A 16,510-nucleotide genomic window follows, 5' to 3' on the forward strand; every position below is an offset into this window, starting at 1 on the left:
CCATTGCTCCACCGTCTCACTGCACCCCAACATGGGATTTCTTTATGATCAGACTTTAAAAGAATGTGTTTAGATTTTCAAATATTGTTTAGGATTAGTGCACTTTAAAGTAGTACTGGTAGTTGGGTACAGATTTGGCAAAAGGGCAAAGTAGTTAATGTATTTTCTAACCAGACATTAGTGTTAGAACTTTCAATATAGAACTGCAAAAGTCTTAGGCACATGCATATAGCTAGGGTGCCTAAGACTGGCATGGTGGCTAAAATAGGAAAGTGGTTGGGAAACTAAAATAAGAGTACTTAGTTTTGTATTAGCTCAGCAGTATTAAGTGTTATCTGGTAACTGGAAAGACAAAATATACAGTACTGTGCAAAAGTCTTGGGTACCCTAGATATATACATAAAGACTTTCACACAGTACAGCACATTAGTGACTTGGATACCATTTGCAGGTATATGATTTAACAAATTTGTTTGATAGGAGAAGTTGGAAAGAAAGCAAAGTAATGAACAATTCACACCACCTGATTGAGACACAGATTGTTGACGTTCCTTGACACCTTGTGAGATGCCTTTGGATTTCTGAATTTGGGTGCTGTCTGATCAACTTGATTTCCTCCCTCATGCCAAAGATAAGTGGGTTAATAGCTTACTGCAAATTTCATCATCTAGGTTAATGTCAAAAAAAAATGGTGGGGGTGAAAGATTACTGTGAAATAAACAATTGAATGATACTAATAGGATTCTCCTGTGAGTGTTACGGGATACCATAGGCTAATCTTTTAAATATTAAAAAGTATTGACTTGGCATTTGACACATAAAATTTGCTGGTGAGTGCAGCAGGCCAGGCATCTCTAGGAAGAGGTACAGTCGTTCCAGGCAGAGACCCTTCGTCCCGACTGTACCCCTTCCTAGAGATACTGCCTGGCTTGCTGCGTTCTAACAGTAGATAGACAAGTCATGAAGATCCCTGTGGGTAAATTGTCCAGATACCAATATAAAAGAAAAAAATGGTGGAATAATCCAATATTATACTGCTATTAAAAGGACCCAGGTGTCCTTGATTTCAAGGAACTTGATGTACACTAGGATACAAATTCCTTTACACAAAACATTAATCATTCTTTTGTATGTCAATAGGAAAATAAACCCGACATTTCTCAAGATATAGGTTCTGAATTTATCCATAAAGAAATGCTTTACTGATTGAACTACCAAAACTGGTTAATATGCACTCAGTAGCCACTTTATTAGGTACTTCCTGTATCTAATAACATGGTCACATAGTGAATGTTCATAGTTTTCTGGTGTAGCCCACCTATGTTTAGTGAACTACCACTCACTGCATGGTTTTTGTTTTTCTAACTATTCTCTATAAACTCGAGACTTGAGTGTGAAAATCCTGGATCAGCAGTTTATGATACTTAAACCACCCGATCTAGTACCCACAATTATTCCATGATCAGTGACTTAGATCACGTTTCTTCCTCATTCTGACATTCTGTCTAAACAACAACTGTACCTCTTGAACATGTCTGCACGCTTTGATGCATTGAATTGCTGTTACATTAACAAGCAGGTATACCTAAAAAAAAGTGGCTGCTGAATGTGTATCACAGGCAAAAAAAATTTTAGTATACTGACAACATGAATTATCACAATGATGTGAATAGGTTGAATAACTTCTTCAATAGATTCCAGATCCTAGTAGCTTTGGATTCTATTAGTATGCAGGTGTCCCCTGCTTTTCGAACGTTCACTTTACGAAACCTCACTGTTACGAAAGACCTACATTAGTACCCTGTTTTCGCTTTCAGAAGGTGTTTTCACAAAAAAAAAGCAGCGTGCAATAAAAGGCAGTGCGCACTCCGAGCAGCCGCTCCCCCCGATTCGGAACGGTATTGCTTAAACACGAGCCTGTGAGCAGCGTTTGCAAGATGAGTTCTATGGTATCGGAAAAGCCTGAAAGAACTCGTAAGGGTGTTACACTTAGTGTAAAACTAGACATAATTAAGTGTTTTGATTGTGGTGAACGAAGTAAGGACCACGTGAGTTTGGCTTGTGGAAGTTGATGAACATGATGTTGAAGAGGTTTTGGCATCCCATGACCAAGAACTGATAGATGAAGAGCTGATGCAATTGGAAGAAAAAAGCATAACAATCGAGTAATGATAAAATATGACTTTAATTTTGAAAGGGTACATCGGTTTAGGGGATATTTGCAAGATGGTTTGAGTCCTTACAAAGAACTGTATGATAGAAAAATGTGCAAGGCTCAGCAGTCAAGCAAGCCTTCCACATCAGCCACAGCAGACAACCAAACTCGACCTTCGACATTGAGGCGAGAGTCATAGAAGATGAGCTGCCAGCTCTAATGGAAACAGACGATGACGAGATGACCCACCACCCCAACCCCCAGGCCACAGACAGATACCGATTTGCGGAGAATGCAACGGTAGCCGGGAGGGGAGGCACACAGCATATCTTTAAGAAAAAAAGTCCAAAATAAACATGCTAATTAATTACGTGTCGGGCGGCACCTAATTAATTAGCTTGTTTATTTCTGCTTTTTTCTTAAATATGTGCTGTGTGCCTCCCGGCTACCACTGCATTCCTGCGTGCTTCGCGGCAATATATCGCTGGGTGACCTGGAGGGTGGGGGCCACTGCACCAGCCAACTTGCGACGACTCAGTCTAACACATCATCATCAGTGTGCTCAGCGCTGTCTTCCCAATTCCGGTAAGTGATACGACACTGTACGTACATTATTTCTACTTTATATCGGCTGTGTATTTTTACATGTTATTTGGTATGATTTGGCAGGTTCATAGCTTAAAGGTCACTGGAGGGAGTGTTTTTGCCAACAGCGCTTGCGTGAGATTTTCTGCCGACTGCGCTTGCGTGAGATTTTCGCTACAGAGAACAGTTCAGTAATGATTGTGGAAAAGTATTTCTACTTTATATAGGCTGTGTATTTATCATATCATTCCTGCTTTTACTATATGTTACTGTTATTTTAGGTTTTATGTGTTATTTAGCATGATTTGGTAGGTTATTTTTGGGTCTGCGAACGCTCACAAAATTTTCCCATATAAATAAATGGTGATTGCTTCTTCGCTTTACAAGATTTCGGCTTACGAACTGTTTCATAGGAACGCTCTACCTTCGGATGGCCTTGTAGTCTAATCTGCAGTCCAGACTGAGGGAGTTGTACCTACCAGCAACTAGTCTCGGTGCCTTGCACTGGGCAAGGGAGATATTAAGTTGTTTCTGAAACTAATTGGAATCTAGCAAGTTTGGCTGGGCAACAGCTGAGGTTGGTACTTGCCTGCGATGATACCAGTAAGAGGGTGGGTTGGAAGTAGGTGGTAGAAAACACTGACAGTCACATCAAATCAGTGACTTTAGTAAACAAAATACATTCAATCCAGATTTGATCAATTCAGGATTCACTATTTTATTCTTTTGTTACAGACATCGAAAGAAAATTACAGCATGTCCATAACAGTCTGATCACAACCGACAACAGGACACCTCGCCAGTAAAATACTGGCCTTGTTGGGCAATGTAGGACAGTTCCAATATCTCAAGAGAGCAGATTAATGAGTGACATAGAATATGATTGACCTGAACTAATTGTGCAAATGCTTTCAAATGCATCTAACACACTATTGTCCCAAATCTGAAATGAGATTTTGCCCCAAGTGTAAATTTGATTCATTCAGTAGAAAAAGCAGGTGACACAGTTGTCCGACGCTTCAGCTCCAGTCTAGTTACAGAATAATAAGTGGATTAAGGCAGCCCAATAGATCCTTACTATTAAGCACTAGAACACATGATAAAATGAGTTATTTGCTTCCATGTGGTCAGGGTTAGAAGTCAGGGTCTCCTGTTTTTAACTGGGACACAAACCTGTCACAGACGATTGTGGAATCCTACACTGCTAGAGCCCAATTGGCTCCTTGTGCCTTTGCTGTTCTCTGAAATATACTGAGCTCTTTCCCAGAGATCGGAAAAACTTCCCCTTTTTAACCCAAATTCTTTATCGTGAGTGAATCTGCTTCCTAGGGAGCACATTCTAGATCTAAACACGTTGCATGAAAAATCACTGGCTTTTTGCCCAGTTACCTAACATTGTAACCTCTGATCACTGATCTGCGTTACTGGAGACTAAAAGCAACATTAAGATCCTGCTGGAAATTAAAAAAAAAACAGGAAAGCCCAGGAATTCTCAGCAGGTCAGGCAGCAGAGTTAATGTTTCAGGTTGATGTTCCCATGACTGTTTCTCTTTCATGATCCATTAAACTACAAGCTAGGTGGCTCCAGGTAAACAGGGTGGATCTGCAGAGATTTAGGAGTTTTAACATTGCAATTTTCTAGAGGTCTAATAATTTATCCGACAATCCAAAAGCACTTGGACTTTGTCAAAAATGGGTTTGTGAGGGGTAGAGGCAAGGAGCTGAGAGAATTGCAGGAATCAAGAGATATTCCTGCAAATATCCAATCCCTCAGCAAAATAACCAAATCCAGAGGGAACAAATACCCTCTTACAGCTTTTCTCCTGTAGCAGAAACCGACAGACATGCGAGTATCAAGTGAATGGGTTTCAGCGTTCACTGTTTCTAAGTGGTGACAATTGAAAGGCACAAAATAACTGTTGGATGCCCAGTAGGACTTGAGAGGATTGAGAAAGAAAAGGCAACATGAGATTGGGTGCTGGGAAGCATGTGATAACAATCCTTGGTAACAACAACAGTCTGGTGTGAATGATCAAGCAACTGCCCTGAGTGAGTAGAATCCCACAGGCATCCAACCTTCATGTTGAGCCTCTCTTCCCAGAGAGGATCTATCCACTACTAGGTGACACAATGACTGATCAAGTCCTGTACTCTGCTGCCTTTTCCTGGATACCTCCTGAACACCTGGCACCAAGTAGTCAGAATTCTGTCTCTTCACCTTTGGAGGGAACGGCCATTCCCACACATCACCTTTAAACACCCCAACAAACGTGAAAGGCAGATTCCTGTGAGAAACGGCTCCATGGCCACTTCCATCATTAAGTGTTTACGGCCCTGGACTAATCATAGAGGGGGTATCTCACCCCACTGATGGTTCCTGACCCAACTGAGGCACATTCCACAGGCCATCTGCCTGAAGCTACAGGTTCAGCAAACCTGGACAAACCAAACAAAAACAGGAAACCAGATGGCAGGAACTGAAGGTGAGAGGGGATGTGAGGGCTAAGTTTTTTCACTCAGAGAGTCATGGGTGCCTGGAATGTGCTGGTATGGTGGTAGAGGCAAATACATCAGAGGCTTTTTTTTTAAAGAGACATTTGGATAGGCACATGGATGTAAAAAAGATGGAGGGATATGGACATGTTGTAAGTAGGAGAGACTAGTGTTTGGGTGTTTCTGATTTGCCTTTTAGCCGGTTTGGCACAACACGTGGGCCGAATATCCTCTTCCTGTGCTGTACTGTACCAGCAAAGCTCACTAAATCAGATCATCTTTGCTGAGAGAGAAAGTATCTCCCTCTAGTGTTATGGAAGTGAACATGTTTGACTACTAAACGTATTCTTAAATGGCCACCATGACATTAAGTGCAGGAAATACAAGGTGTTCTATCTCAGGGACGAGAAAACCTGCTGTTGCTGGAAATCCAAGCAATACACATAAAATGCTGGAGGAACTCAGCAGGACAGGAAGCATCTATGGAAAAGAGTTAGCAACCGGCGTTTCGGGGCGAGGCTCTTCATCAGGACTCGACCCGAAACGTTGACTGTTCACTCTTTTCCACAGATGCTGCCTAGCCTGCTGAGTTCCTCCAGCTTTTTGTGTGCCTTGTTCTATCTCAGGAATTAGTTTAAAAACTGTTCTGCTGATAAACTCTCTTTGGACAAGTCTGTATTTGAGAGCTTTAGAAACACAAGTGCTGTTGTGAGGTTTCACCAGAGCTGCCACTGTTGAGCAGAAACCTCTCCACTGATACTGCCCCATGACAAGCACCTCCGGCATTTTGCTTTTTATTTCGTATCTGCAGTATTTTATTTATGCAGACACCAGTGTTGTTATTTATAAATTAAATTCGTTCGCAAACAATGCAACCACTAAAACATTGCCATGTTTTAAGAACACACTGCCATTCTGTGTCAGGTACCTACGCTAGCTGGCTTGGGCTTGGGCAATGGATGGATTATATGATTCAGGACACTATCTAATGCCTTCAGCAAGGCCAAGGGTAGCAGACCTGGAGATTTCTTTAATTTGTTGAGAATATTGACAGTAATTTGACTTGAGGGGGTATTGGTAGTGAGCTCTGCCTGACCTCCAGTATGCATACATGAGTTCTCTCACTGCCCTCACAGATCAAGGGCAACTTAACTCCCGGCATTGGAATATTATAACCATCAGAAAATCAGAAAGAAAGAAATCTTCATTTTATCTAAAAATACTCAATTGTTGAAATGGTCTGGACAAAGAGAAAGGTTTCTTCAGCCCCAATGACAATGTCGAAGGGCTTCCTCCACCTCATCTCCCAAATCTTACTAATACATTATCTAACTGTGAATGTGTTAACCTCATGGTCTCAAATCAACATGGCCAGTGTTTTCTGCAAAAGATTCCTGGGTGGAACCCCATTCTACTCTCCACCATTCCCAATCACATTCATTCTTTCGTGTTCTATAATCTAGAGCAGGAAAGTTTGTTGGGGTGGGGGTGGAGATTTAAAGGGTGGATGTTATCACTCCCACATGGTTCTTTGTCATCTCCTCTCCTCGCTGTTTGTGTCTGGGGTACAGCATTCCTACATGGGCAGCCGCTATGATATTTCATTCGAGTGGGGTGTGTTCACAAGGTATTCAAGTAGAGGACATCAGCGAATGTTGCTGACTTTAAAAAAAAATTCTAATGCTCACGTTACAGCTGGTGTTTGAACTTTCAGGCAAAATGCCTGCTTCCTGTCTATTGTGAAGGGTTTAGGGTTGCATATAACAATTATCATTGCCTTGTCCTGTATCGGCAGAGCCACAGGACCAAGCCAGTTTGGGTCAGTTTCAAAAGGCAGGTCAAATCTCAACATGAAGACCCAGAGTTAAACGCCAACATGGACACCAGATGCTTAAAGCTGGTAGGAATGTAGTTTAATGTTTCATCTCTTTTGAAGGTGTGTACCTGTTAATCACCACACTGTATAATCTCAGCAAAGGAATGCAACTGTTTGGGTGCTGATTAATGAAAGCCCTCATCAGATTACATTAAGAAACCCAAACATATTAAAGGTATGCTGCAATATAAAGTACATGAACCTTCCATATCCAAAGGCAGGCCAGAACTGCTAGAAGACACCACAGCCTCACGTGGCCATGGAACCAGTAGCTAAATATAGTATATGTGATACAGTCTGTTTTGTCAGCAGAAGATGCACCCCACTTTGAAAGAACAAAAAGGATTGAACTATATTGGAAGTTGATTCTGGGCTGACAAAGGCTCCACAGAGTGGTTTGTACGATTCTCACCACTCCCTGTTATCCAGCTATCAATCAACATTTGGCCCGATCTGCAGTATTGCTAATTACACGTTATTCCAACCAATGACTGACCAACTCGCGGACCGGTTTGAATGTCAGGGTCACTGCAGACCCCTCCCGTGCCAACTGGGTTAAGGCATCCACCCCTACCCACTGTTTCCACACGCATTCAAAAACATTTCAAGCTCTCCAAACTTCATTTCAGTGTCTCAATACTATCTGTACATAAGGCTCACTGGGTATTGGATAAATAAAGCATGTAATGAACAGTCATTTGTCTTGAGCTTCCAATTTAATGTTCAGCCTTGCCCTGCAACTCTCTTTGACATCACTCTGTTCCACATTCTACATGGGCCCATGGCTCCACTTGGCCTCAGTCTTTGCAATACTCTCACTCCAGCCCCCAATGATCATTCGCTCTCCAGCAATCCCAACCTACTCGTACATCCCAAAGCTCAACTGCTCCACTGACCCTTCTCCAGCCTACCTTAATCTGCTTCCATATCTCAAACCAACCACCCACCCCTCCCTTGCGTGCTCCCCGACACCTAATCTTTCCTGAAGCTCCTTTGCCCAGACCTCCCTGACATCTGCCCCATCTCTCGCGTCCATCTGGTCACCCATCAACTCCATTTTCCTCACACACCACCCCCTCGATCCTCATCCTGTTCCACCACTGTTATCTTCTCCCAACCTTTCCCATGCCCCTTCATCTTATATCGCCTTGCCTATCTTCTAGCCCTCAGGCTTGCTGGAACTCTTCCCCCCATCTCACTTTCAGCCCCTCTCCTTTGTTCTTGAGCAGACACCTTACTCCAATCTTCTGCTCCCTCCTGCCCCTCTCCCCACCTATTTTTCACACATCATGGGTGCTGGATTCTTTCGTACTTCAAGCCTTTGGGCTTACACTCTCACTTGATCTTGCTTGACCATCTTTCTCCCCCACCATCTTGACTATCTCTGGGATTCTGGCCCTTGACCTTCTTGGCCTCTCGCTTCCTACCCCCAACTCTAATCCTCCTCTCTGGCACCCACTCTCCCCCTTGTCTCCTCCCCTCATAGGCCTTAGACCTCTGGGCCCACCCCTAGACTGCGCTACACATATCTTGTACAATAAATGCTGTGCTTGTTGAGTAACCTTTTGCTTTGGAATCCTCTTTCACCATTTCAGTTCATCCTCGGCTGAAGTCCTCCTGGTTAGCAGATGAGCTAACGGACAGATTGGCCTGTCCAGCTCAAGCTTCGTTAGGTCCCATTTGTGAATCGACTCAGTAAAATATGTTCCCTTTCCCACAGTGCTCTGGGTCACAAGTTTTATAAACATAACGAAAGGAAAATGCCCTCAGTCATGTACCCAGCGAGAGACCTCCGAATGGAGGCAACTGGACCAATCAGGAGACTTCAATCCAACACGTCCTGTGTCACTCCATTCCTAGAGGTCACTGTGATTTCCGCTGGACCTTTGAAGAGTCTCCCTGGTTTTGGTTGCCATCTGAACAGTAGAAGAAAACACAAGTATTAACAGCAGTTTCCTACACAAGGTTAATTATTGATGTAATTTCATCATAATCTAAAGTAATAGACAAATTTTTCAGGAACAATGATGGTGCCAGATCTATTGCGGCTCAGCTGATTCTGAAGGAGATTTCCAGTTAGTCCCATGGTCTTGCTCCTTTGCCACTGACCTGCATCGTCTCCCAATAGAGGCAACATGGCCCCTTGATCATTACTGATCTACTTCAACCCTTTTTCCTCAATGTCTCTGTCCCTGCACTCATCTCCAGCAGATCCCTTGACCCCATCTCCAAAAGTCTTGCAATCTTGAAGAATTCTTCTCACCTAAGCAATTAATGGACAACTCCTGATTCTTAAAGGGTGATCCTGGACTCAACTACTTCCTTGCATCTACACAATCAAACTCGAAGGATTTTGTACACCTCACTAGGATCATGAATATAATTACTCAGTCCCTCTTTATAGGCCATTCCTCTCATTGCAAGATAAAATTTAGTGAAACCCTGTTGCAGTCTCTGCAAGATACATCAATCTTTCAAATAAACGGACCAAAACTGCACCAATATAATAGCAGTGAGACTTCTTACTTTTATATTTGAATCACCCTGCAATAAGCTTGTGACATTTATCTCCATAGTCCCTTGTAGGTTGAGTTAGTGTATCTAGATTAAATATTAATTCAATTCTCTTTTCAATACTTATAGTGAACCTGCTTCCACTACTTTGAGATGTGTCAGATTGTGACAAACTCAGTAAAACTCTAATCCTGCTTCAGTTTCTTTTGCTGATTTTATTGTTTTGTCCTCTGGTTTTGACCCTCCAGCCAATGGAATTTCATCAAAAGTCATGCTGTACAAAATAAAAATCCATCCTAATTTTAAGCACTGCTATGATACCTCTCTTTCTCCATTTTAAGGAATCAGAATTACTGTCATATATGATGTGAAATTTGTGGTTTTGCAGCTGTAGTATCATGCAAAAACATAAAATCACTATAGATGACAACATTAAAAAGTACAAAAGGAACGATGAGGCAGTGTTCATGGGCTCATGGATCATTCAGGAATTTTGATGACAGAGGGGAAGAAGCAAATGACTGAACATGAATCAACCCAGCTGCAACAGTGGAGACACAAGTGTTTGTAGATGTTGGAAACTGGAGTAACACACAAAAAGCTGGAGGGACTGTTGATTCTCCATTTCCCACCGTAAATACTGTATGACCTGTGGGTTGTTCCAGCTTTTTGCATGTTAGACCATTAGACAAAGGAACAGAATTAGGCCATTTGGCCCATTGAGTCTGCTCTGCCATTCAATCATAGTTAATCTTTTTTTCCCCTTGTCATCCCCACTCCCCAGCCTTCTCCCCGTAACCTTTGACCTCATGCCAATCAAGAACCTATTAAGCTTTGGCTTAAATACACCCAATAACCTGGCCTCCACAGCTGCCCATGGTAATAAATTCCACAATTCCACCACCCTCTGACTAAAGAAATTTCTCCGCATCTTTGTTTTAAATTTATGCCCCCCTATCCTAAGGCTGTGCCCTCTTGTCCTAGACTCCCCCATCATTGGAAACCTCCTTTCTACGTCTACTCGGTCTAGGCCTTTCAACATTCAAAAGGTTTCAATGAGATTCCCCCTCATCCTTCTATCCAGTGAGTACAGGCCCAGAGCCATCATTAAGTTCCTCGTATGATAACCCTTTCATTCCTGGAACATCCTTGTGAACCTCCTCTGAACCCTCTCCAATGCCAGCACATCTTTTCTTAGATAAGGAGCCCAAAACTGTTCACAATACTCAAGGTGGGACCTCACCAGTGCCTTATTAAAGCCTCAGCATCATATCCCCGCTCATGTTTTCTAGGACTCTTGAAATGAATGCTAACGTTGTATCTGCCTTCCTCACCACCGACTCTACCTGCAAGTTAACCTTTAGGTTATTCTACACAAGGACTCCCAAGTCCGTTTGTATCTCAGATTTTTGGATTTTCTCCTCATTTGGAAAACAATCTGCACATTTATTTCTACAACCAAAGTGCATGACTGTGCATTTTCCAACATTGTATTTGATTTGCCTCTTTCTTGCCCATTCTCCTAATTTAAGTCCTTCTGCAGCCTGTTTCCTCAACACTACCTGCCCCTCCACCAATCTTAGTATCATCTGCAAACTTGGCAACAAAGCTATCTATTCCATCATCTAAATCATTTATATACAGCATAAAAGGCAGTCTTTTTATAACATCAACCCTGCGGAACACCACTAGTCATTGGCAGCCAACCAGAAAAGGATCCTTTTATTCCTTCTTGATGCCTCCTACCAATCAGCCAATGCCCTAACCATGCCAGTAACTTCCCTGTAATACCGTGGGCTTTTAACTTGGTAAGCAGCCTCATGTGTGGCATCTTGTCAAAGGCCTTCTGAAGGTCCAAATATACAACATCCACTGCATCCCCTTCATCTATCCTACTTGCAATCTCCTTAAAGAATTCCAACAGGTTTGTCAGGCAAGATTTTCCCTTAAGGAAACCATGCTGACTTTGTCCTATCTTGTCCTGTGTCACCAAGTACTCCATAACCTCATCTTTAACAGATATTGCCCTAGAAACATCTGTGTCCACACATTCCTTTCAGATACACAGCACAGAAAAAGGCTCATTAGCCTATTGAGTCTGTTCCGACCATCAACCACCCATTTAGATTAACCCTATATAAGTCCCATTTTTATCCTCTTCATGTTATCTACATACATTCACAAGTTTGCAGATAAGAACAATGAGATGGAGTACAGTAAGGAGATAAAGAACCTACTGGCACGCTGTCAAGACAATAACCTCTCCGTCAACATCAGCAAAACAAAGAATCTGGGAACTGACTTCAAGAAGTGAAGCCGTACACATGTCCCTGTCTGTGTTAATGGTGCTGAGGTGGAGGTGGTTGAGAGCTTCAAGTTCCTACATGTAAATATCACCACCAGCCTGTCCTAGTCCAACCATGTAAGTGAAGTTGTGCCCTCTGGTTCAGTTCAGTGGTTGAGGGGTAATAACTATTCCTGAACCTCATGGTGTGTGACCTAAGGCTCCTAAAACTTCTTCCCGATGGCTCTGGATGGTGGGCATCCCTGATGATGAACACTGCTTTCCTGAGACAGGGCTTCTTTGTAGAAATGCTCAGTGGCTGGGATGGCTTTTCCTGTGATGGACTGGGTGGGCTGTATCCACCATCCTCTGTAGGCTTTTCTGTTCAGGGGCATTGACTGTGATGCAACCTGTATAGACTTATTCAGTAGGGACACGGGCCCTTTTGCCCACTGCGCCATGCCAATCAGGATCCCTGTCTAAGCTAGTGATGTGGTATCATGAGTTCAAATTGCACCAACTCAGCTGATGAGTTCAGATTTATTTAAATAAAAGAAAAAAAAACAACTGAAATTACAAGCTGGCATCATATAAACAGTGACTGCAGGACAACCAGTTTTCTGCAAAATCTATCACATTAGTGATGGAGATGTGCCATCTTTAACTGGGCAGTTACATGCAACCCCAGAGTCACAGCACCACACATACACAACTAAACAACTATACGAGTAAATGTGGATGAAGTACCTGGCATCAGCCTAGGCAATGAATCTGATTTGGACAGAGAGGGCACACTCGTCTTGCCAGAGATTAATGGACTTTTGGACAAAAAGGAAATCACAGAATAACGAGGACTAGGCGGGAAAATGGTAGGGAACCAGGCATTCATTGTGCCACGGCTTGAGGGGGCTTCTCTTGTTTGCATTCACGTTCCTTTGGAGTGGAGAACATTTGAGGAGCAAAGAGGAGGCGCAGACCTGAAACTACATGCATGCAATCCAGAAAAACCCACAACTAATGAGTTGGATGAAAGTTCTATGCTCTTGCCTGGTGCATTTGTAAATGGTGGGACAAATAATATCAAATGGCTTTGTTGCCAAGCGGATAATACAGCTTGGATATTCTCTTTGGTCCCTACCGTAAGAGGAGCAAAGGTTCAGGGAATTTGATTCATTCCATATCACATCAAGAGACAGCAGAGCAAACTGGAAATACCAAAATCAACAAGGGTCCTGATAAAATACCAGTTGTGGTGAAGGTCTGTCACAAAACTGGCTGTGTATTTGAGGAAGTTGCTTCATATTGTATGTTTGATTATACCGTCAGAGGCTTGTTGATCCCAGCAGGGTTATGCTGGCTCTCAGAGCAACCTCACCCACCCCCTGCAATTACTTATCTCCAAGTAAATTACTCTCTCTCACAAGCATGACATGGAGTAGGTTACTAGGAATCAAAAGATATCACCGATTCACACATTATATTCCATTTGAAAACCTTGCCCACTTCCCTAGCCTTCTAATACAACCCATCTACGTCTTCTTCACAACTTGCTTTCTTCCAATGCCTCATACGCCAGGTTGCTGTCACTGACTTCAGCTCAGCTTTTAGCACGATCATCCCTCAGAGGCTGGTGGGTAAACTGTCCTTGTTGGGACCCAACACCTCTTTCTGTAACTGGACCTTGGACTTCTTGACAGCAAGACCCCAGTCAGTCCGAGTTGGGAGCAACATCTCAAGCTCCATCGTGCTGCACACTGCTGCCCTCGGGCTATGTGCTCAGTCCATTGCTGACTCACAACTGCATGGCCAGATTCAGCTCAAACCAGATCATCAAGTTCGCTGATGATTTATTTACTTATTGAGATACAGCATGGAATAGGCCCTTCTGGCCCTACGAGCCACACCGTCCAGCAACCCCCAATTTAACTCTAGCCTAATCACAGGACAATTTGCAATGAGCAATTAACCTACTAACCGGTACGTCTTTGTACTGTGGAAGGAAACCGGAGCATCCAGAGAGGACAACGAGACTCCTTACAGATGACGCTGGAACTGAACTCCGACATTCCAAGCTGTAATGACGTTGCGCTAACCATGACGCTACCATGGCGCCCAACACTGATGACACAGCAGTGGTTGGCCTCATCGACAGCAGTGACCAGTCAGCATACAGAGAAGAGGTAGAAAGGCTTGTCAAATGGTGAGAGAACAACAATCTGAGTCTCAACGTAGACAAGAGATGATTGTGGACTGCAGGAAGGTGCAGGTTGACTACCATGGAGAGAGTGAAGAGTGTCCACGATTTCATATACCTCTTTTGGATCCCTGAAGAAGGGTCTTGGCCCAGAACATGGATCGTTTATTCATTTCCACAGATGCTGCCTAACCCGCTGAGTTCTTCCAGCATTTTGTGTGAACTGCTTTGAATTTCCAGCATCTGCAGAATCTCATGACCCCACCAACCTCCTCTGTTTAAAGGGAATAATCTCAGTTTCTCCAGTCTACCTGTGCACCCTCCTCCTGTTCCTCTCTGGTAAATCTCTTCCACAGCTCCTCTTTGGATGGTTGAGAGATATAATTTATTAGGAGTAAACATCATTAAAGCCTGTCCTGATCCAACCACACTGATGCCACAAGGAAAGCACACCAGTGCCTTTATTTCCTTAGGAGGCTAAAGAAATTTGGCATGTGCCATTTGACCCACACCACTTTTTATAGACGTACAACAAAAAGCATCCTATCTAGATGCATCACGGTTGGTATGGCAACTGCTCTGCCTGAGACAAGAAACTCAGAGAGTTATGGACATCATGGAAATCAGTCTCCCCTCCTTGGATGATGTCAACACTTCTCAGTGCCTTGATAAAGCAGCCAACATAATCAAAGACCCTACCTACCTGAGACATCCACACCCCTTCCCTTGGGCAGAAGATACAACAGCCTGCTTCTAACCCACTGTTGTAAGACTATTGAACGCACCTCTTCTGTGAAAAGGCGGATTCTTGATGTCATGATCTACCTCATCACAGCCTTGTACTTTATTGTCTGCCTGCCCTGTACCTTCTCTATAACTTTAACGCTATATTCCGCATTCTAATATTGCTTTCCCCTTGTAGTACCTCAATGCACTGATATAATGAAATGAACTGTACGGTTGGCATGCAAAACAATCTTTCATTGTATCTCAAACTTATGACAATAATAAATCAATTTACCAATCTTTACACATTTCCTACATTATAGGCATCAGTTAGTCTCGTGAGACCATGGATTTGCGCCTTGGAAGGTTTCCAGGGCGCAGGCCTGGGCAAGGTTGTATGGAAGACCGGCAGTTGCCCATGCTGCAAGTCTCCCCTCTCCACGCCACCGATGTTGTCCAAGGGAAGGGCATTAAGACCCATACAGCTTGGCACCAGTGTCGTCGCAGAGCAATGTGTGGTTAAGTGCCTTGCTCAAGGACACAACACGCTGCCTCAGCTAAGGCTCGAACTAGCAACCTTCAGGTCACTAGACGAACACCTTGCCACATACCAACACATTTCCTACATTGCTGAATCAGTAGTTATAAAGTGCAAAATCCAAAATTTTAAAGGTCACGTTGCTCTATAAATGTAGGAATTAGCAAAACCATCAGAAGGAAACAATTTCATTGCATTCAGCACCATGATTTAGTCCTGCAGGTGAGCCAGTATTTGTGGGGGTCCTTAGACGCATTATGGTGAAGGAGTTTTGACTGTCATGCAGATTTGAATTGTAGTCTTAGGAGCAACAGTTGAGAGACAAGTCATGCTAGATCACAATAATCCAAGCTTGAATACCATAATCACAAGGGAATCTGCAGATGCTGGAAATCCAAAGCAACACACACAAAATGCTGGAGGAACTCAGGTGGTCAGGCAGCAACCATGGGAAAAAACAGGAAAAATTTTGGGCATAGAAACTTCATCGGGACTCAGTCTTGATAAAATGCCGACTATTTATTCTATTCCACGGATGCTTCCTGACCTGTTGAGTTCCTCTAGCATCTTCAAGGTGTGTGTTACTAAACCAACTTTGAAGTTTTCATTGTCCACCACACCCAACAGATTAAGTCTAGTTATTATAGAAGAAGGCACTGCCATTGTTCAATGAACCTGCCTAACAAGTCATTTATAACCAGTGTGGAATGGTACCTGTATAGCTCTGTTGTAAGTGGGCTGGTACACTCGATCGGGAAAGCTGTGCAGAACCAGACTGAAAACCTTTCAAAATATCTGTTGGGAAAGACAAAAGTTAATTTAGGAGGCTTATCCACTCACCTTAAAGAGAAATAACCCTCCCTTATCCTAAAAGCACAGAACAGCTTCAAAGCATTCAACCCATCAAATAGATGCTGCTTCTTTGAAACAACTATCCTATAAGTCTCAAATTCCTCTTTCCCTACAAATATTTTCTGCTCAAGTATCAAAATATCCTCTGAAAACTACTATTGAACATTTTCCCACTATACTCTCCCCCATTCTTCCTCTAATTTCCATTGTTGTTTTTTGTGGTTTCTGGTTGTCACAGTAATGATGCTCTTTATTTACTCCATCATGTCAAAACTTCCCCTTAATATGAAAGC

The 16,510-nt window shown here is 43.0% G+C and overlaps 1 protein-coding gene across 1 annotated transcript in view; it reads right to left on the reverse strand.

Annotated features, from left to right (window-relative positions):
* Window positions 1-3,317: 3,317 nt before the first annotated feature.
* LOC134354009 (ubinuclein-2-like) overlaps window positions 3,318-16,510 on the reverse strand; it is an 80,688-nt gene continuing 67,495 nt past the window's right edge. The window contains exons 16-17 of the mRNA XM_063062658.1: window positions 16,080-16,160; window positions 3,318-9,025 (exon numbers count right to left, since the gene is read on the reverse strand). Of these exons, the coding sequence (XP_062918728.1) occupies window positions 8,973-9,025; window positions 16,080-16,160 (134 nt within the window). The 3' untranslated portion in view covers window positions 3,318-8,972. The remainder of the gene's footprint in view (window positions 9,026-16,079; window positions 16,161-16,510) is intronic.

The sequence above is a fragment of the Mobula hypostoma genome, chromosome 11 (assembly GCF_963921235.1).
Source record: "Mobula hypostoma chromosome 11, sMobHyp1.1, whole genome shotgun sequence".
Lineage (NCBI taxonomy): Eukaryota > Metazoa > Chordata > Chondrichthyes > Myliobatiformes > Myliobatidae > Mobula > Mobula hypostoma.